The 21420-nt window shown below is 40.3% G+C and overlaps 1 protein-coding gene across 10 annotated transcripts; it reads left to right on the forward strand.

Moving 5' to 3' along the window:
• The first annotated feature begins 10 nt into the window (after nt 1-10).
• On the forward strand, nt 11-21269 carry zfr2 (zinc finger RNA binding protein 2). Of its 10 annotated transcripts, none has more exons than XM_044362668.1 (19): nt 11-127; nt 2876-3131; nt 4115-4232; nt 5380-5607; nt 7455-7789; nt 8046-8234; nt 8463-8703; nt 9069-9247; nt 9739-9858; nt 10560-10705; nt 11537-11690; nt 11833-12038; nt 12380-12548; nt 13931-14105; nt 17690-17778; nt 18777-18872; nt 19040-19151; nt 19295-19392; nt 19495-21269. In XM_044362668.1, the coding sequence occupies exons 1-19, from the start codon at nt 75-77 to the stop codon at nt 19666-19668; spliced, it is 3138 nt and encodes a 1045-aa protein (XP_044218603.1). In that variant the 5' UTR covers nt 11-74; the 3' UTR covers nt 19669-21269. The 10 variants fall into 10 exon arrangements, with proteins under 10 accessions (XP_044218603.1, XP_044218607.1, XP_044218608.1 ...); XM_044362672.1 differs by having other exon boundaries at nt 11564-11690; XM_044362673.1 differs by having other exon boundaries at nt 4118-4232; nt 5383-5607; nt 11564-11690.
• The last annotated feature ends 151 nt before the right edge of the window (nt 21270-21420 follow it).

Here is a 21420-nt window from a genome sequence, read left to right on the forward strand (position 1 = left end):
GTGAACTATCTTGTCGGCCAGTTTCAGGGTCTCTCTGCTGTCTGTCAGCGTTGTACTGTACTGGGGATGCCAAGATGGCTGCAAGCAATTATTTCGGCTTCACACATGGTGCCGGTCCGCAATACAGGTAATTCAAGTTGATGCAGCTTCATGTCAGCGCGACTTTTGAGTCACATTAGCAAGTCGTCGGTGTTTGTCGGTCACCGGCGGGATTTGGCTGCGTGGCGGCGCAGAGACGAGCTAGCTTGAAACGCTAGTTGAGTTAGCTAACGTTAGGCCAACGCTTCCAGACACGCTGCTCCACTTTAGGTGAATCCCAGTAAAGTAAAGTCATCCTCTACTGATGGTTTAACACCGCCGATGTACTTTACTGACACACTGATGTCCTGGTTAGTGTCTGGCAGCCGGTTAACCGAGCTGACTTCAGCTGTGACGGTGAGATTTTGGCAGCGGTTAGGATTAGGGAGAGCTAACTCTGGTCTGGTTTTACTGAGGGTTTATTATCTCACAAGCGGTTCATTTATTATAGATGATTGATCAATAGAATCATGCTGCCAGAGAGGAAAAAACTAGATAGATAGATGCTTGTGTTAGAGGTAGAAAACTAAGTCAAACCCTCGCAGTATGGATGGTTGTTTGGCAAGTTGGTCTAACAGGTTAAATTATTTTATATCACTTTGACAGGTGATCATATTAAATTGACATTTGACTCACTGCGGTCAGTGAAGTGTGAGGATTTCATGCTTCTGGTTGGTTTAAGAAACCAAACCTGGCAAACAGAAGTGATGTTGCTTTCCCTGCACCATAGCACACACAACATGCATCCTTCTTCACGTCTATTTAGTTATCAGATTATGAATAATCCTTGTTAACAGACCTGCAGTCAGTGCTGCCTTTATGAAGGTTAAAATGTTCAGTTTTTGATTAAACTGTTGTAGAGAGGTGTTGTTTCAAATTTAGGTTATTTTAGAGGCTGTTCTTGTGGTTCTGTTGAGTTTTACTGCATAATACTGAGGGGTGTCACATGTTTAGTCAACCCCATTAGGGCTGATAAGGATATTATCTAGATTAATCATTTAGTCTTTGAAATGTCAAAAAAAAGGGAAAAAACTCCCATTTTAGTCTAAGATAACATCTTCAAATCTCTTGTTTTTTCCGACCAACAGTCCAAACCCTGAAGCTATTTAATTTACAATAAACATTAAACAGAGGAAAGCTGCAGTTGCTCACATTTGAGAGGCTTGAACTAACTAAAAAGTGACTGTAATGATTAATCGATTATCAAAATAGTTGCTGTTTAATTTCCATTTGGTTAATCAACTTATCGCTGCAGCTTTAAACCCCATTTATTATCAATCAGTGTAGACTAAATATTAGTCACATCTGTCAGTGTATCATACAAATACAACCAAGAACAGATTAGACTGTGTTAGTTTTAGCTACGTGTGCCTAATGTTTGTACGTTTCCTTCAGTCTGAGCTACTTCCCCTGATTTTAATTAACTGATGACCTGTCTTAAAGGTTCAGTCCTATTTCCAGATTGAGCTCCAACTTCTACAGCTTCAATTTAGATGTAAGGTTTTTGTCTCCGTGTGATGCTGACTTACTGCAGATAAGGTAACAGTGTCTGTAGTATTTACAGTCGTAGTATAGTATTAGTTCCATAAGCATTGAGTGAGTATTAAGGTTTACTCTCCATTGGGAAACAGCTGTATCCTGTGTCCAAAATGTAAAATATTTAAAAGATAAGACATTCGGATTTCTGAGCTTTGGTAGCAGGAATCGGTCAGAACACAAAAGTAGGTCAACAGCCGAATGTTTAACTAAATTTATCGATTTGTTTTCTGTTTTATTTGTACTGCTGAAATATCTGGAACGGTGTCAGACTTGAATGTTTAGATGTGTGTCACTGCAAAGTATGTGACACTTTCGTAATCTAAATATTAGATCTTGGAAATTTGCAGTTCGTGCTTTTTCAGTATTTTAAGGCTAAGATAATGAAAATACAGAGCAACTATTAAGATACTCGACATCAGCTACAGACTAGTCAGTCTTGGAAAAAAGTATTTTTCCCTTCTTGGTGGTCTTTGCATGGAAGTAAAAGTTTCCTGTGCAACTTCTCAGTGTTTCCACACTGTCCAGCATTTATTTATAAGATAAATTTAAGATCACTCTTATAGCACGTTTACCCTGTGCGTTCTTGTATGACCTTAAGGCGTCATTTAATTTTAGCCTTCTCACGTTCTTGTCCATCCTGTCAGTGAAAGCTTAATAGAGATGCTGAGGCTTCAGTTACAGATGTCGTTGCCAGTAACCGCTCTCTGCGTCCCGAATCACTGTCACAATTCAAATCTCACAAGAGATTAACGAGAGGTCGGTGCAGGTCTGCTCAGTGAATCATATATTATTTGAGCTTCTGCAATTAAATCATCCCGATCAGGTGTGATGTTTACGTGTTACGTGTTGGTAGTTTCTGTCATTTAAAGTGCAGTAAAATTATACTGTTACCAAAGATGAATGAATAAAACTCACCTGCCTGCACTGTAAAACAATCCTGCTGTTCTGTAAAGCTTTAGTTGTTTTCATGTAAAACTCACCTGGGATTAATTTACATGATCACAGAAAAGGATGCAAAATATTCTGAGCAGATAAGTTGTTACACCAGACAAGATGGATCCTGTAGTGAATGCAGTTCAAAATTCAATTTAAATTGCTGTGATTAAAAAAAGCTTTTGCTCTGAATGTAAAAATATCTGCTGGTATTTGACTTTTTTATTAAAGAAAACACATGCACTTTAAATGTGATCTGATCTCAGGTTTTCCCAAAGTTTAATAATTTGAAGTCTAACTCCCCCTCTCCTCTCCTCCTCTTCAGTACCCAGCCTCCCCAGGCCTACTCCCACCCCTCTACAGCCAGTTACAGCGTCCAGCAGGCTCCTGCTGTGGCTCATGCAGTGACCGCATCCTACTCTCCAGCCCCAGTCCAGGCAGCCCGGCCTGTGGTCTCTGCCCCTTACCCTACCTATCAGAGCCACCAAGCCCCCCCAGACTATGCCTACAGACAGCCAGACCCCCCAGCTCCCCCGCAGCCCACCACCACCCCACAGACGTACCAGGTATACTCGGACACGGTCAGTCTCTTTCTGCTTCCCTTATGATTTCTGCTTTCCAATGTCTCACTGCATGACGTGGTCATTTTGGATGTTGTATAATGCAGTTTTTGTAATTTTAAAAGTATTTTTTAAAGCCACTGTGTTTAGAATTTAAAAAATGTCCTTTAGTGCTCTCACAATGTCAATATAAAAAAGACGGTTTACATTATCGTGGGAAATCTTCAGATGGGCCAATAAATCTTCAGGTCACCCACAACATAGCATTAAACTCAAAACTTTTAAGAGAAAGACTCAAAAAAATACACTTGAAGCTGGTAGAGTTCAATGTGAATAGGTTTACTGTGCATAAAGAGCGATACCAAGCAAACCGAGGCCTCGATCCCGGGAACCTAATGCAAAATCATAAAACATCATATTATATACCCTCTTTACCCCTCCTAATGTGGAGCTTATTTTCTAGTCTCTCCACCTCGTTTTTTAATCATATTCAAAACTATTCTGGCATTATTGCTGAGTTCATTAGTGATCTTGATGCTTTGGTAATGATCCAAGTATGATTCATCTTAGAAGCAATGGTGTCTCAGACTTCTCTAAACTTTATCAGTTGCACCTGGTTTTGGAGATAATAATGTCTCAACATCTTCCACAGGCCAAGTGACCTTAAATCACCTCACAGAGAACCAAAATATTATATTACTTATTAGCCTTCTAATGAACTTCCCTGGGTACCGTCTCTTATTGACATAAATGCTGTCTTTGCACATTCACATCCGTTTGATCAAGGGAAGGCAGCCTCCACCGCAGCATTTCTCCACAAACAAAATCTTAAGCCATTAGAATAATTTGATAATCAAACACTAATTCTACACGTTGTGGCTTTAATGTCGTTTTATGATATCTGTGCATTTTGTTGTTGATAAAACAAAAATAGTTATTAAGCTATGCTGCAGTTTTAAGATGCTGCGTTCACATTGGATTGAAAGCTCTCTCGTAAACTTCAGCAGGACAACTACAGCTACGGACGGCCCGCTGCCGTGACGACCTACGACAATAAACAGTACTATCAGACAAGTATAGCCCCAGCTCAGAGGACTCCCACAGAGAATTACTACCAGACTGGTGAGTCAGTTTACTTTTATTTTTAAATTGTCTGGAGTTGTTGTTTTTTTTAAAGTCATTTTAAGGGCTGGATGGTGAAACTGCAGTACAAATACATGATGTGTACATTGGATTTTTCAACTGTAAAATGTCATACTCTGTATCTTTGTCTCAGTTCTTTAATGACCAAATTCAGAGGATTTGTATCAGAGATGTCTGCTGGACTCAGATTTTTTAAAACTCTCAAATATGAGTATCGGCTCTGGCCTCAGACATCCAGCATTAGTTGGGCTCTACTCGACAAGAATCTCAAATCAAGATATTGTAGTTTAGTTTTCATGTTCTAATGAATAATAATTTAAATACCATTAACAAAAATTGGTCACAGTTTGAGAGCAAGTAAATACATGATACTTTTGACTTTGTAATTTTGAATCCTGTGATGGAAATTTACTTAAAATGTATGTAATTTCTGAATCACTGTATGTAGATACATCTTGAATAAGGAGCATTAACCTTTGAAACATTAAGGATGAGTCTTGCGCTCCTCTTTATGTGAGTGTGTATTGGGAAAACTGGTGACTAGATGACTATGGGAGCCGAATACGTAATTCTTTATAACCTTTTTTTCTGTCTTGTGGTATAAAGTGAGTGTTTTGGTGTAGAGCTCTAAGCAAACTGTATGCAAGACACCCTGTTTGTTTTGCCTTCTGGTACCAGAATGAAAGAATACATTCAATAAGGCAACAAAGACCAGCGAGTTATCATTTTATTCACCAAAAATACTTGAGCACAGTTTTCACCACAATGTTGACTTTCATATAATCAGTGTTTCAGGTCTAATTAACAGTGTAGAACTCGGATAAACACTCCTCACTTGGCTTGCTGTGGGAATAGTCGCTCATCTGTCATTACGGTGTTCGTGTTGTTTACTTTGCACTTTTCGAGGGTTATATGATACATGTGGAATGTGTCTGGTGCTCATTTAGTAGTGAAATGAGGATCCTGTCCGCCTTGCCAAAAACTCTTGACAGGCCATCCCAGAGGATGTGTCGGATGCGTCGGATCTCTTTTGCTCTCCGCTGCTGACCTTCTTTTCCACCTCTTCTCTTTTCTCTCCTCTCTCCCCTTTGCTCCATCACTCCCGCGATCCCCCTTCCTGTTTCAGTAGGAGTGAAGAGCGCTTACAGTCCAGCCCCCACCACTGTGTACAGCCAGCCTCCTCCACCCCAGAGGCAGGTAACAGCCCTGAAACCACTGGCCCCCTCCAGCTCTGTGTCCACTAGCTACAACATCTACCCAGTATCCACCAGTGTCCAGCAGCCTCCCACACCCATCTCCTCCTACACCCTCGGCTCCACGTTCAGCTCCTCTGTCTCAGCCACGTCCTACTCAGGTAAGATAAGAGATGGGATTTACCCAACATGTTGGCTGTACAAAGTAAAATAAGTACAGAAATAAATACATATGAAGTTAAACCTGCAAACCAAATTTTTTTTGGCCACTAGGAGGCAGCAGAAACACAAGCTGTAAACACAACACTGACACATTGTCTCTGAACTTGGCAAACATTTGCCTATCACACATTCGGCAAATACGGAGCAACATTAACCACTGGCCACCTGTTGAAAGATTTACTCTCCTGGTCACTGTTTTTGGTCTACATCAACCACGAAGGGAAATATCCGGCTCTGGAAATGACCCTGATTAGAGAAAGTTTAATCAAACTGTAAATTTGCAGTTGTAAGTATCAGCCAGGTCACTCTCCTGGCATTTGAGATTTTGTCAGAAGTCTTTTTTTTAAAAAAAAAAAATTTCAAGACCAGCGGTATTCAAAGTCTGAGACTGTGGGCATCCCCTCAGACAAAGCTTGGAAAAGTTTCGCTCAATTCCTGGATGCCTATGGGATCATGATTATGTTATCTGATCCCATAGACACTCAACAGTTGAGCCAAGATATCCTGATATTGCGGTTTGACATACTTCAGACTACACCAAATACATAAAAAAGGTCTGTCTGAAGACATTTATTAGTTTCTGACTCTGAGAAAGTGGGAAAAACAGTAAAATTCCCCAAAACTACTGTATCTCTGAACTATCTCTTTAACCAGATCACACACATTTAGGCTATTCTATGTGATCTCCTTTTGATAACTAATGTAATATTTTTTCACTTCTATCACTGAGCCTCCCCTGAAACTGTTTGGAGCCCCCCTGGTGAGGCCCGCCTCCCACTTTGAAAACCTCTGGTTTAGTCAAACCTCACGAAGGATGCAGCAATACTCGACATGACACTCTACACACTGAATGAACATAAACAGTATAAACCCAAACATCAAACTCAAAGCAATAATATTCATATATTTGAGCGAAACATTTTTATAATCCCCCAAAAGTCTCTCACAGTCTCTCTAAAGAACAATAAAATACTGCGACTCAAAAATCCATTTCTGGTTTTCTCTTTCAAATATAATTCAGTTCAGTTCAGTTCTGGTTGTTTCCAATAAAATGAAAAATGTCATTGATGATTACCTGTGAGCTTATCACTTCACGCAATCCCCCCTCACATAAAAGTGGTCATGTGATCCATCGCTATAATAAAGATATTGATCATAGCTGCTAAAATAAAGGTGCAATGACTGACTGAAAGGATTATTGTGTCAAAAATGATATGCAATGAAAACAGTTTTCAAAAAGGTGAGTCTATTGTATATTGTGATATTATTAATTATGTAAAAAACAATGCAAGTCATCCAACTCAGCTACAGTAAAAACATAAGTGAGAGCTTAATGTGACGTTATTTACTGGCACAGAAGAGCTGATATGTTTCTTCTTTGTTGTGTCCAGCTTTAGTGAGTGACTGTGTTTTCAGTGCAGGTTGTTTCTTAAGATTGCGTCGTATCCACTGTGTGTTGCAGTGGATAAGAATAAAGACCAAGTAAGCCAAGAGTGTCTTTGATGCTGAACAAAAGCCTGAGCTGATTGTTAGTGGCTGGGACAGGTGTATACAATTATTTTTATCTTGTTAATTAAAGGTTGAAGTCGGGATTTCTTTGTACATTTTTAACACCCATCAAAGGCGACTGCGATCCTTCTTGATCTTTAGTTGGCCTTGATGCAGCCTCTGGTGAAATTAAAATACATCTTACTTATTGCCAGCGTGACTGGTGGCTGTTCATGTGTGACCCAAATCCCGCTTTTCTCTGCTCTCACTCTCTCTGCTCCTGCTCTCTCACCCTTAGGCATTAGCTACTCCAGTTATGATTCAACCGGCTACACCTCCACATCCACCCCCTCCTATTACCAGCCGGCCCAGCAGACTCTCTCCCAGCCGCAGCCTCCTCCCCAGCAGCCACAGCAGCCCCAACAGCCCCAGCCCCCCATCCAGCCGCCCCCCAAGCAACTCACAAGCTCTTCCTGGAGCAACTCGGGCAGCAACATGGTGACAGCTCCGGCCGGAAACACTTACAAGAAACCCACGTTTCACCAGAACAAGCTGCAGAAGCCTAAAGGGCCTCCGAAGCAACCCCAGCTCCATTACTGTGAAATTTGCAAGATCAGCTGTGCGGGCCCGCAGGTAGGAGTTTATAATGGCAAGATTTTGTTCATAAGCTTTCAATATAAAGCCCTCTCTCTGTGGTGCAGTGAATACAAAAAATAAAACAAATATGTTACATTATTAAGATGTGAGACTAGAGAACATTAGTTTCATTCTCTCTTGAGTTTATTTTGTGATATCCAGTGAAAAAGTAACAAATTTGACTTTTTTTCTTTATGTGTAATTTATGGTTTCATGCTTCCATTCGACTAACTGGTATGTTTTACTGAATCAGACGTACCGGGAGCATCTAGAGGGCCAGAAGCATAAGAAAAAGGAGGCAGCCCTGAAGTCTGGGGGGCAGACGGGGGCCAGCAACGGGCCCAGAGGGGTCCAGACCCAGTTACGCTGTGAGTTATGTGACGTCTCCTGCACTGGAGTGGACGCCTACGCCGCCCATATCCGCGGGGCCAAACACCAGAAGGTTAGCACAGCTGTGATGCTTTTGTCTTTGAGTTTTCGTAGTTCTTTCAGAAGACTCAACACAACATGCTTTCATTATTGGACACGACTGTGGTGTACTCATGTGATGTTCCCTCCGAGCTGCCAAGTCTCAGAACAAAACCTCCCCCAGGGATCTGCGATGGGATTAAGTATCAGCGGCCTTAAATGGTTGTATCTCACTCTGTCTCTCTTTGTCAACCTTGGAAAGGTGGTGAAACTTCACACCAAGCTGGGCAAACCTATACCTTCAACGGAGCCGGTGTTGGTGAATTCTGCTCCGGTTATCACAACCTCGACAGCTGGGAAACCTCCAGCCTCCACCTCCGCTCCTGCCTCGGTCTCAACCACTTCATCTCCTGCTGCTACACCCAAACAGATGGCTGTAAACGCCACGGCTAAAACAACAGCACCAGTCAAGAAACCAGCTCCTTCCAAAATAACTGTCATTTGTAAGTTTGTCAACTTAGAGCACTTTAATATCTAGTCCCATTCTGATGTTTATGATTTCCTACCCACTTCCCATCCCCTACCGACCCACCATTTAAAGGTTTAAATCAAAACTCATATGGGTTTTGAAAGAAACTCACACTTCAACAGAGTTTTTAAACCTTGAAGTGTGAACCTATATTGAACAATTTTCCCCTCAAAGTCATTTATTAGCATTTGAAGTAGAACCCTTCAATATAAGTATTAATTTAAGTGTAATACAAATGTTTTTTTTCCCTAACAAAGGGGCATATGGTATTGGTATATATCATGTATTTGTTACATCATAGTTAGTGCTTTAAACTGCGACATCTTGCCTGCTTCACAGCCAATAAGCCAGCCAGCGCTCCGGTAGCAGCAGCATCAGCGGTGGTGGTAGCAGCGAAGGTGGAGGAGCCGATGCAACAGTCAGTTCAGAAGATGGAGTCTCAGAGTGACGACGAGGACAACGACAGAGCCGGGGGCCAGGGAGACATTCAGCCAGTCGGACACGACTATGTAGAGGAGGTAAGCAGGAAATAAAAAGAAAAATTATCCTGATATCACTCATAAATGTATCCTAACCAGTGCAGTATATCTGAGGAGTAATAATGGCCACTGCTGGTGTGTCAAAAAAGTTACTGTATATTGTAAAGTAAAAATTGCTTTAGATTATTTTAGAAACATTTTTATTATTATATAATTTGTGCAGCTTTTTGTGTTGTTCACAGGACTTTACGACATGAACACAAAAGCAACACTTGAACACAAATGTCAGGGTCTTGTAATTAATACTGGGCCAATATTTTCATTAAAGAATTTGTGCTTCCAAATATCAGTTCTGGCTTCAGAAACAAGAAAACATTTTTAGTCAAGCTTCAGTTGTGATGATGTTGGGAAATATATATAATACAGTATATTTATATATAATTCTAATAACAGTTACATTGTACTTTAATGTTGAGATACTATATACTAATATACTACTTGTATATTCATCTAAACTTTCTGTCTTTCAGGTTCGTAACGATGACGGCAAAGTGATCCGATTCCACTGTAAATTGTGTGAATGTAGCTTCAACGACCCAAACGCTAAAGACATGCACCTGAAGGGAAGAAGACACAGACTGCAGTACAAAGTAAGAAAGTTAGAGCATCACTATTGATTCCTGTCTGACTGGTTATCCACAATCAGACAGGAATCAGCTCCAGTTATCACAACCACAGACGCATAATGAGCAACCTTCATCTGTAAAGTTGAGGAATAGGCTTTCAGTGTTTCTGGTATTATATAACTGGGACTCTCAAACTTGGTTCCATACACAGAAGTGTTTTCAGGTAGTTTTCCAAACTGTCTCTATCCACACTGAAACACTAACACCGTGGGTAAACTGTAATCTCTCCCTTCTTCTCCTTCCTTCTTCCTGCAAAGAAAAAACAAAAATTTCAACCATTATCTGATAAGGAGTTGGGTAGAACGGATAAACTAGTCTGACAGATTTACAGCCTTTAACCCAGGCTTAAACTAATCCCCGGAAAACTCTTTTTTAAATATGTCGACAATGACATTATTGTGTGAACGCCTGTTTTGATGCACGAAATGAGCAATCGCAGAGAGATCTGGAGGTGTGAAAAAACTGGCCTTTTTAATGTTTCTTGCCTTGTCTTTGAAGGTTTTCATTCTGCAGAGCTCAGATTGAATTTTCACTTTATTTTTTATTCTGTCTGTATTGTATGTAAGTGTGGGAATCGCCTGACAAAGTGCAGGCTCACATGTGTCCCGACTCTCTGGCTGCATTCCCCTTACATTTCTTCTGTCGTCCTCTGGCTCGCTCTGTAGAAGAAAGTGAATCCAGAGCTTCCTGTGGAGATCAAGCCCAGTAACCGGGCCAGGAAGCTGCAGGAGAGCAAACTGAAGAAGCAGAAGCAGAAGGCGGTGCTGAAGAGACAGAGAGACGATGAGCAGCGCTGGCACATGGAGATGAGGTAGGACTTCCAGACAAAAATAAAGCCTGAATCCAAATGTCCACGCTTCACTTCTCTTAAAAGACTTAGGTTCCTGAGAAGTCTGTGAGTAGCAAAATAAACTGATCATTAATAAGTTACACAATTTATAAGCCATAGTGATATTTATCTTTGAAGACATCTGGTCCCGTAAGTTTACTGATGTTTGGAGGTTTATTTTGCATAATTTGCCAATATCAGTACAGTTAAGAACCGTTCAGAAATTTTATTCCTGTTGTGGCCTGGTGCCCTCACAGACTTCATGTGATGATGGTGAACAGTCACAAGGGTTCAGTTCACAAGTCTTGAGGTTGGACATTTAGATTCAGTCAGAGATCTAAATTTATGTAGTCTTAAGTTTCCCATGTTTGCACAGAACAGACAGAAAAAGAAAATATAAATTCATCCAGGTAATACCAGTGAAGGGGAAGTGCTTAAGTTAATCAGCTGACTGTAAGACTGACGCATGTAGATGTGGACAAAAAAGGGAATTTCTTACAGTATTTTTATAGACGCTTCCTATTCTCTCGACTCTCTCTGACACTGGTCAATCATATGATCTCTCTTGCATGTATAATAAGATACTGAAAGTTGTTAACATTGAATTAGATTTTATCATAAATGGCACTTTTAGGGGCCACCTCATAAAGTTTCTTAATTTACCAGGCTTATTGTTTTGTTATAAGAGGAATTAGATCACAGTAGAGCTTTTGATAAAGTTTTTTTTAAATGCTTTTAAATGTTTTTATTGACTACTGTTTTTGGCAGCCATGACCATTGCCCTCTGGAAATAAGTGACTTTTTCTGCTCTAGTGACACATCCGTCCCCCTCTCCTGCAGGAGATATGAGGAGGACATGTATTGGAGAAGGATGGAGGAGGAGCAGATGTACTGGGGGGAGCAGAGACGCAGGATGGCTCCTCCACCACTGATGAGTCGCCCGGGTATGCCTGTCCCCCCTCTACTGGTGAGCTTCGCGATTGCTTTGTTGTGCTTTCACTTCAAAAAATTAAAATTGGCTCAAATCTACTGTAGAAGCTTTTATTTTATTCCCGTTCCCCTCAGTTTTGTAGTGTGATGAATTTTTTTTATTCACCCACTTCCTTCAGACATGTGTGCGGCGGCCTGACTCCCCGGACGACCGCCACATCATGGCTAAACACTCCACCATTTACCCGGTGGAGGAGGAGCTGCAGGCTGTTCAGAGGATTGTCTCCCACTCTGAGAGAGCCCTAAAACTGGTGTCCGACTCCCTGCTGGAGAAGGAGACACCAGAAATTACTACTGCTGCTACTGAAAGTGGAGACGAAAAGGGGTAAAACGTCAATTTTGGCAGATTATTTTTTGCTGACACATTTGGGAAAACGTTAAAACCTAAAAGCACTTTTATTGATTTGAGCTACAGAAATGCAAAAGTATCAGTGAGTATCTGTGATCTGGTGAATATAGAAGCCATCAACAATAAAAGTTGCCGCAAATGTTACCACTTTAGCTTTAAGTTATGCATGTATCTGATCCAACAGACATATAGATAGATAGATAAAGATATATATCTAATAGAGATCGACACAGGTTCTGTTGAAGCTTTGTGTTTATAATATGTGTGTAAAACCTGCTCTTAAAGTCTCTATCTTGGCCTTTTCCCTCTTCTGACAGTACTGAGAACTCAGGACGGCTGCTAAAAGGCGTGATGAGGGTGGGCATCCTGGCCAAAGGCCTGCTGCTTCGTGGAGACAGAAATGTTGAACTCATCCTGCTGACCGCTAAGAAACCCACCATCACTTTACTGAAGAACATCGCTAAGCAGTTGCCCAAGGAACTGGCGGTAAGAAAACCTCACCAGTAAACTGAAGGGAAATGAAAGACTTCCCATGCTGTGCATGAGGCTGAAGGAGGGAAGGATTGAGGAATTCACAACATTAATATTCTTACAGTTTAGGTTTTACCTTAAATATTATAGGTGGGTATGGGATCATATAGGAGGACTGTAGAGACAAATCTGACAAAAAATGGCAGGAAAAAAGGCGTACTGTGCTGGTTTTCCCAGTAGTTTTCTAAATATGTGAAGTGCAGCGTATTTTTAAAACGAGGAAGTTATATTTGTCAGGTGGACTACACTGCCTTATGACTTGTCATAAGAGCTGCATCCTGAGGGACTGAATGACTTTTACGTTATATAAATAGAATGGGAACCACAGGATTTCCCTTTTGTCTTTTTGTTGTAGAGCAAGGGAACAACAAAGATAATTGAAAACATTGTGATGTAATGATGTCAGTAAACTCACATATTTTTAGATACAAGACACAAAAACCCAGAAAACTTCAACTGCAAAGACTCCCTTCATCCTAGATGGGTTTTTCTCATATTCCAGAGGAGTTCATGTTTCATTAGTGAACATGTACAACTATCTCCCACAGCCAGAAACACAATGATTATAAACTTCTAAGCTGTAAAAGAGAAATCAGTAGAGTTACAGTAACTACCACTCTGTAAAGGTAACGTTTATAACTCCATTCAGTCTGTTTCTCATTCGTTGTTGTTACAGCACATCTGGGCTGTTTATCCTTTTAATATGACATCTTAGGGAATACCGTGTGGATTCTGGCTTTGGGAGGAATTTTTCCATGTTCAAAAATGACTGAATTTCCCTCAGGCTAAAGAGAAAATCCCATGTGAATTACTTAATTTAATGGCATTTCCATTTAAGGCCCACAGAGGATTGCTACCAAATACAGCTATGATGACAACCTGAAGGTTGTGATGTGTTGTAATTGCTCACTCTTCCTCCCTCCTACTCTAGCTGTAACGAGTGTCTCATTAAAGGAGCTTTTCACTGATCTTTAGATTCACTGCCTGGTTATGACACCTGAATCCTACAGAGTGAGATGGGGTTTTTCTTCTTAAACCGCCTGATTTCCTTTCCTAAATATTATCATTATTATTATTATTATTATTATTAGTATTATTATTACAAAGATATTGCTGATGACTAATTGTTGAGAGATATTTTTGTTCATGCCACTAACCCTGCTTAAAAAAAGGGAACTGTAATCTCAATAGCCTTGAAAAAAAAAAAAAATTGCACAACCTGAGGTTAAAAACATTACAGCATTGCCCTGTATCCTTGCCAGACAAGGCTACTCTTTGCCCCCCGACACCCCTCCTCCTCTGTAGTGAGTAATCCCAAGTGTCCTTTTAACCGGCAGACATTTTCTGAAGATCAGTATGAGGTGCAGGCTCACCCCGAGGAGGCGAACATCGTGATATTATCAAGCAAGGAGCCCAAAATGCAGGTGACCATTTCTCTCACCTCGCCGCTGATGAGGGAGGACCCTGCTGCTGAGAAGGACAAGCAGGCAGGAGGAAAAGCGGCTGAGAAAGGTTAGAGAAGCCAAAAGCTTTCAGTACCAACCAAATGTTAGCGCTGTGTGTAATACACTTATATACCCCCCCACTCCCCCCCCACCCCCCGCTCCACCCTTCCACCTGGTAGCAGCCTAAAATTTTAGGCTGAAAAGCTCTTAAATTACTGAATGAGAGGTGGGACTTTAACCAAGCCCACATTCAAGTTGTTGTTTTTTTTCTTTAACTCCTAAAATAAGAATTAACTCTCACATTCATTTGTCCCACTCTTTTCATTTCCCCCATTTTTTGCAGTTACACTAGACCCCCAATTTCTTTATTTCTTTTCCACAACATGGGAATCTAAAGCCGGGCTCTCCGACCTTTCTGTGCCACTAGGGTGTGTGTTTATCTTGTGAACACACGCTCAGATAAAAACCTTTTGGGAAACTATAAGAGAAAAGCGATGATCACTGTTCAGATAATGCCCAGGGATGAAAATGCATCAAACGGTGACACTATTCAATAAATATTGTTAGTTTTGAGGCTTGATTTAAAAAAAAAAAAAAAAAAAAAAAAAGTTTTGCTTCTTGTTGCATTTTGGCGATGATACTATGAGGGGGATTTTGAGGTCCAGTGACTTCTCATTCCCTTTTCTCTCATCCCTGCATCATATTTGCGGCATTATCGATGATAAGGTGTTGGAGTGTCATTTTATCGCCTCACAATGATCCGTGTTTAAATAATAATCAGACAGCATTAGTAAATCTGTTGTCATTGAGCTCATTTTCAAGATCATTGTGTTGCAAACACTCCTCCACCTGCTCCAACAACTGTCAGCATTGTAATGTGTTTTTCCCATTTGGAAAACATGTTAGAAATGTTTTCTGTGGCCGCTGTCTTTTATTTATTATTATTTTTTATTTTACTTTTGTTTGGGTTTGTTGATCAGTGCCCCTAATTCTGTATCAGCAGACCTAGACAAGCTAATGGCTAATCCTGAAGACCACACTTGTACACATACCACTAAGAACGGTAAAATGAAAAGACACCAGGTCGCCCATGTTTATTAAGCTTTTCAGAGTAGGAAAACCCTCTCAGCTGTCATCAGAGGGAGTCAGCTGCTGCTAAATCCAGACTCTAAGAGGCCTGATAAATATGGGTCGTGATTCTAAGTGGTATGCTAGTGTAGACTTCAAAAAAGAAAAAGTGGCTTTGTTTTTGTTTTGTATTTCCCCTGTAAGAAAGCTAATGTCCTCTGTTGTTGCTACAGTTCTAGTGAACATGGAAGTGTGGAAAGCCCGACGGCTGCTGTCACGAAATATTTCTTCATGGCAGTCATCAGTAACCACATTGAATGTTTTAGAGAGAGCTGGACTTTGTCATTTTTTAGGTGACCAGTCTTGTAAATGTGTCTTTTAAATTTGTCCTCAAATTCTGTCCACACACGTTTTATTATTTCATAAATTCAACATAGACAAAAGCTTTTTTTTAAAAAAAAAAAAAAAACAAACATAACTTTGTATTCTCCCATTTTTAGCACTACTAATTTAGTTAATCTCTGGCTTTGTCATATTGTGTTTAATAGGTTTGACTTAAATTGGCTTGATTTTTGATGTTGTTACCTTTTTAAAATATGGAGGCATGAAGGGAAGGAAGTATCTTCACTCTTGTGCCTTTATCTGCAAGAGAAACTTCCTTTGAAACATAATCAACCTTTTTCACAGCAGATATTTGATGTGACAAAGCAAGAAAAGTACATGTACATTTCATAACATTAATGATGGCTGAATAGTGTTTCCAAATTATTGAACCTGGCAAAGTTACACCAGTATAACTTCCTTTTAATGGAATTGAGCCATCGTTAATGTTATCATGTTCAACTGTGCTTTTCCTGCTATGACAAGTCAAAATGTCTGCTGTGAGAAAGGTCTGTTGTAGAGGAGTAATGGAAGCCAGACTAAAAACATTTGGTATAAAATGAGAACAAAACACACATCTCATTTCCAAATACCCGACTCCAAGGAGATAAAAGTCCATGTTTCAGTTGTTAATTGCTCTAAAGTGACATTTTTTGATCTAACATGTCTGTGACAGTCAGGCACTCATGCAAAGCTGATGATCCAGTGCAAGAAAAGAGGAAATCCAAAACACTCTGTTTGAGTTTAGTGAAGGAAGTTTTTAAAAGAAGTTGAAACAACTTAAAAAATTTTTTTACCTATTAATAATTCTCTTAGAAAATAATTGGAAATTTTCCACGCAAAGGGAGCAATTGGCAGTAAAGTGAAGAAAACTGATTTTGACATTTGGTGAATGAATGAAAAGATGCAGATTCATGACTAGTTCCTGAACAACTGAAAAATGTAATTTACGAGTTGTTGATATTGATGAGACTTCATGATCAGGAGAAGTAGCTGTATATCTGAAATTAGTTAAATGACAGAAAAATCTGTCTTTAATGCACCTTTCTTGTAGAGACATTTAGACTTGTTAAAGCAGGAAAAGCACAGGTGTAATTAATAACATTAACGATGGCTCTGCACCAGTTTAAAGTGGCTCAGTACAATCACCCCGGCACTGATGCACCTGAATGCAACGTGGACGTTATTAATACTTGAATTCCTTCACTACCAGTCGGTCTGCGTCCAGACCATCACCCACGGTCGCGAGCTTTGAGTAGTGATTGAAAGAATGAGATCACGGATACAAGCGGCCGAAATGAGTTTCCTCCGGAGAGTCTCTGGGCTTAGTCTGAGAGATCGTGTGAGGAGTTCCGACATCCGGGGGGAGCTCAGAGTAGAGCCGCTGCTCCTTCGCATCAAAAGGAACCAGCTGAGGTGGTTTGGGCACCTGGGCCTCCCTCTGCAGGTGTTCCAGGCATGTCCAACTGGTAGGAGACCCCGGGGCAGACCCAGAACATGCTGGAGGAACTACATATCTCCTCTGGCCTGGGAATGCCTTGGGATCCCCCAGGAGGAGCTAGAGGGCGTTGCCGGGGTGAAGGATGTCTGGGTTTCCTTACTCAGTCTGATGCCACAGCGACCCGTTCCCAGATAAGCGTCAGAAGATGGATGAATGGACATTATTAATGTTATTAGTTACACTTGTGTTTCACGAGTCAAAATGTCTTTCTAGAGAAAGGCGTACTCTGGCTGATGATAATTGGATCCAAATTAATTATAAAATTAGTAGGGTAGGCAACAAATTCACAAAATTAACTAAAGATTAAACAAAAACCCACCTGTCTTCTCTCTGAATGCCTTGGATTTCCGTCTTTGTTTGCATGTGTCTGTCACCCTCCGCTCTACTTTTTTGCTATTTCTTCCACTCAGAATATTTGTAAAACATATAAACACACACAAGTCTTCCTTATTTGATGGTCAAATTTCTTGCTTTGTTCTTATATATTATATAATTTTCTCACCAAACAAACTGAAACAAAACAGTTTTTAAGGATTCATGGAAGTGTCTGGTCACATCAGATAAATGTTTCCAGTGTTTTTGTAATTTTGTCCCTGGTTCGGCGACTGTACATCAGCAGTAACAGTTTGTGACTTATTGTCTGTGATCTTCTGGGTCTTGCATTAGTTTTGCTGTAAGTCCGTACATATTATCTCCATCAGGTGTGGCTGAGAAGGACCCTCCTGATCTTCTGAATAAGAAGAAATGTCTGGAATACCTGGCTGCTCTCCGTCACGCCAAATGGTTTCAGGTAAACGCATCACAAACACTTTATCATCATTTACAGTAGTGTATCCTGCTGCCATCATTTCTGGTTACTGTTTCAGTCCCTGCTGGAAATTGTTATTGTTTTATTCACAAGAATAGACCTTTTTTCACAGTTTTGACTTATTTTACTCATAGTCGCTGTAATTAATAAATAATATCTGTTATTAATGTTTTTTTAATTAGCTACACCAGTGCCTTTCCTATTATGAAATGTCAAATTGTCAGCTGTGGAAAAGGTCTTCATCAAATACATTTTTTACAGCAGATGAAAACTTCAACTTGTCAAACACAGGTTTAACTAATAACCTTTATAATGACTTCTTTCCATCTAGCTGTGAGAGGGCCTTGTTATTACGGGTGCAGCTAAATGGAATGACGCCATCATCGATGTTAAGCAATATAGTAAATAGAGTTGTATGTTGTAAGCAGACATTACTTTGTTTGTTCTCTGGCACTACAGAAGAAAAACCACATTGGTTTACTGGCATTCAAATTAATTCCTGTTCGGTTATTTCTTGTGGGGCTGCTTGTTCTGTGATTTTTTTTTTTTTTTTTTTGTTCGTTTTGGTTTTTTTTGTTCATTTACTGTTAAAATGTTGTTTCTGACCTCCTGTTGTTCTTATAACTTTGGATAAAATCTCAATGCAGAAGCCTCCCATTATAACCAGAAAACCTTCCCACTATAATAAAGACAGTGTTTTATTTCAATAACATCTAATTTGTAGATTTATTTTCCTATTTTAACAAGTTACTGTGACTGTGTCACTACTATGGGATGGATTTTAGCTGTTTGTTAACAATCTCTAATAGCAATTTGAAGTTTAGAGTAGAATCATACATCCTTATTTAAAACTTACATTTTACAGTCACCAGTTAAATTTACAATGGTGTCGTCAGAAGTTCAATTTATCTAATATTGATCACAATGTTAAGTTTATTTTTTTTTATTTTCTCATTTGTTTTTTGTCTTAATCTCTAAAGGCTCGCGCCAACGGGCTGCAGTCCTGTGTGATCATCATTCGGGTGCTGAGAGATTTATGTCAGCGAGTGCCCACTTGGGGGAAGATGCCCGGCTGGGTAAGTGACTTCACCTGTCCCTTATCATGTTTGCTGAAAACATTTACATTAATACTTTTGGCACACTTTATAATGTGTATATCATATAATATCATATAAGGTGTGAGAGATGTGACAGTGACAGGAAGAGGTGTATCAATAAGCAAAAATTGTATTTCTTTCTCCAGGCAATGGAGCTGCTGGTGGAGAAGGTCATCAGCAGCGCTACAGGCCCGCTCAGCCCGGGGGAGGCCATGCGCAGGGTGCTGGAGTGCATCTCCACAGGCATCCTGCTGCCAGGTCCGACAGATATACGTATGTTATACGAATAAGTAGAGTTCAGAAAATCTCTCCAGTTGATAAACGCCACCACACCTTGATGATTCATTATTTCTCATCTCTTCTGTCACATTAATATTTCTCGTTTCCCTCCCCTTACTCAGACGGACCAGGTTTGCTCGACCCCTGTGAGAAAGAGCCGACAGACGCTTTGGAAAGCATGATGCTTCAAGCCAGAGAGGACATCACCGCCAGTGCGCAGGTACGTTCCCAAAGCTGCCATTCAGTGTTTATTGAGCATCTCAAAGCACATCAGCAGTTTTGTTTAAAACCTACATTTCTTTTCTCTCTTCTTCGGTTCCAGCATGCACTACGGCTGCTCGCTTTCCGTCAGATCCACAAGGTTCTGGGCATGGAGTCCCTGCCTGCGTCCAAAGCCAACGCTCGCAACCGCAAGCGGCGACGGGACGTCAGCGACACAGGCGAAGGGGAGGGGGAGGGCAAAAAAGACAAGAAAGAGGAAGCAGCGAGCGCTTGACCTCTGCCCTCAGAGTGGGGGCGTTTGCTAGTTTAGAGACTGGTAGAATGTCACAACTTTAAACTTTTTCTTATCTCGAAAACAATCTTAACACGCAGCTATACACATATGAATATAACTGACTTTACATGTTACATGTCTACCCTTGAATTAAGAGGAATAACATGTCGAGGAGGAGACTGAAAGTTTGAGAATCTGTACTGCAAATCCTTCTCCCATGTAGCGATTTCCTGCAGATTTAGTGTACTTTTTAAAGTGTGCAAAGTAAATTGGCTCAGTAAAAAAAAAAAAATCATGAAAGTTACTGATTGCATCATTCCATTTCAGTATAATTGCACACTAACTACTGACCACCCCTCCATGTTCATTCACAATAGTTAAACCGCCACTGTCGCCCACAGTTGTATTGTTTATGTATTAGAGGTGCTCTGATATGAACGCCTCCAGTACAGTTTAAACATCAGCACCTTGCGCTTTATTTTCTCTTTAAAAAAGAGACTGAACCTTTCTGCTTTTCAGGCCAGTTCAATTTTACCATCCGACTCACGGAGCTAACATAGGTGCATGACGTTTGTACACTCTAATGTGTTTTTCAGTCTATGTTAAAAAAAGATGAGGTTTATGTTGAGGCTTTGAAACTGTGAGAGAGATCAGAGAAGACTGACTGTACTGTGATGTTCATTGTGCCTAAAAAACCCCGACACATTAGTAATAAAATAGTGTGGCGCCATTGAGAGAACCCTCACAGGTCCTTCCTGAACTCTTCAAGCCCTTTTTGCTCCCTCTTGAGTCTCCTGTAAAGCGACATTTCCCTCTAATACGTTTCGAAAATCAGAGGAAGCCGGGACAAAAGAGTTTTAAAATCCAACCAAAGGCCCTGCACCACACGTTCAAAACGAGACAAAAATAACTCCCCCCCCCCCCCCCCCCTCCCCCCCTTGAATATGTCATGAAGATTTGTCAAGAACCCACAAACTTGATGGGAGGTTGGGAGGTCCCCATGAAGCTCTCTGCGGAGAGGAAGTCTTTGATGAGAGACGTCATATGTTGCACAGTCTGTAGCATGCTGAGGGAATGAAGCACTTACGAAATGACAATTACTGTATGCAGCCATAATTTTATCATTTAAATATGCCTAGTAATCTTTTTTCTTCCAGAGTATGGTTAGCAGAAGAGAGAAGCTTTAGTCAGAAAAAAAAATGTAAGACTGAATATCTACTGTAATGATCAAGTGGTTACTAGTCCTTTGACTTTCTTCCTTGTGCCTGCATCATGTTGTGTATTACAGAAGACAAAGGGGAACATTTATGAGTTGTTTTGTCAGGTAATGATCTTACTTCACAGAGATGTAGGACAGGGAAGGGACAATTGCACAACTCTTTGGCTTAAAAGTTAAATGTGAGAGAATTATTGTGCAGTTTTAGTTAGATTTCATTTACCAAGAGCATCATATAGGTATTGCTTATTTTATTTCTGAAGGATGTTGCAATCTATTTTGTATTGTTGAAACGGAAAAGTGTGAACGTTGCTGTCCTATTATTTGAATGTCTTTGTAGTGTTGCCTAAAATTAAGGTGGAGATATTAAAACACTTTTAAGCCATTTTTGTCACCTTTGGATTTTGTTGTTTTTGTATTTTTGCACATTTAAGCAGTCAAACATTGTGTAGAAACAGAAGAACAAAATAACTTATTGCGTCACCTTGTTACACTTGAACTACAATTGCCTAAATATTGAGGAAGTGCTCAGACAG

This window comes from Thunnus albacares, chromosome 9 (assembly GCF_914725855.1).
Source record: "Thunnus albacares chromosome 9, fThuAlb1.1, whole genome shotgun sequence".
NCBI classification, from domain to species: domain Eukaryota; kingdom Metazoa; phylum Chordata; class Actinopteri; order Scombriformes; family Scombridae; genus Thunnus; species Thunnus albacares.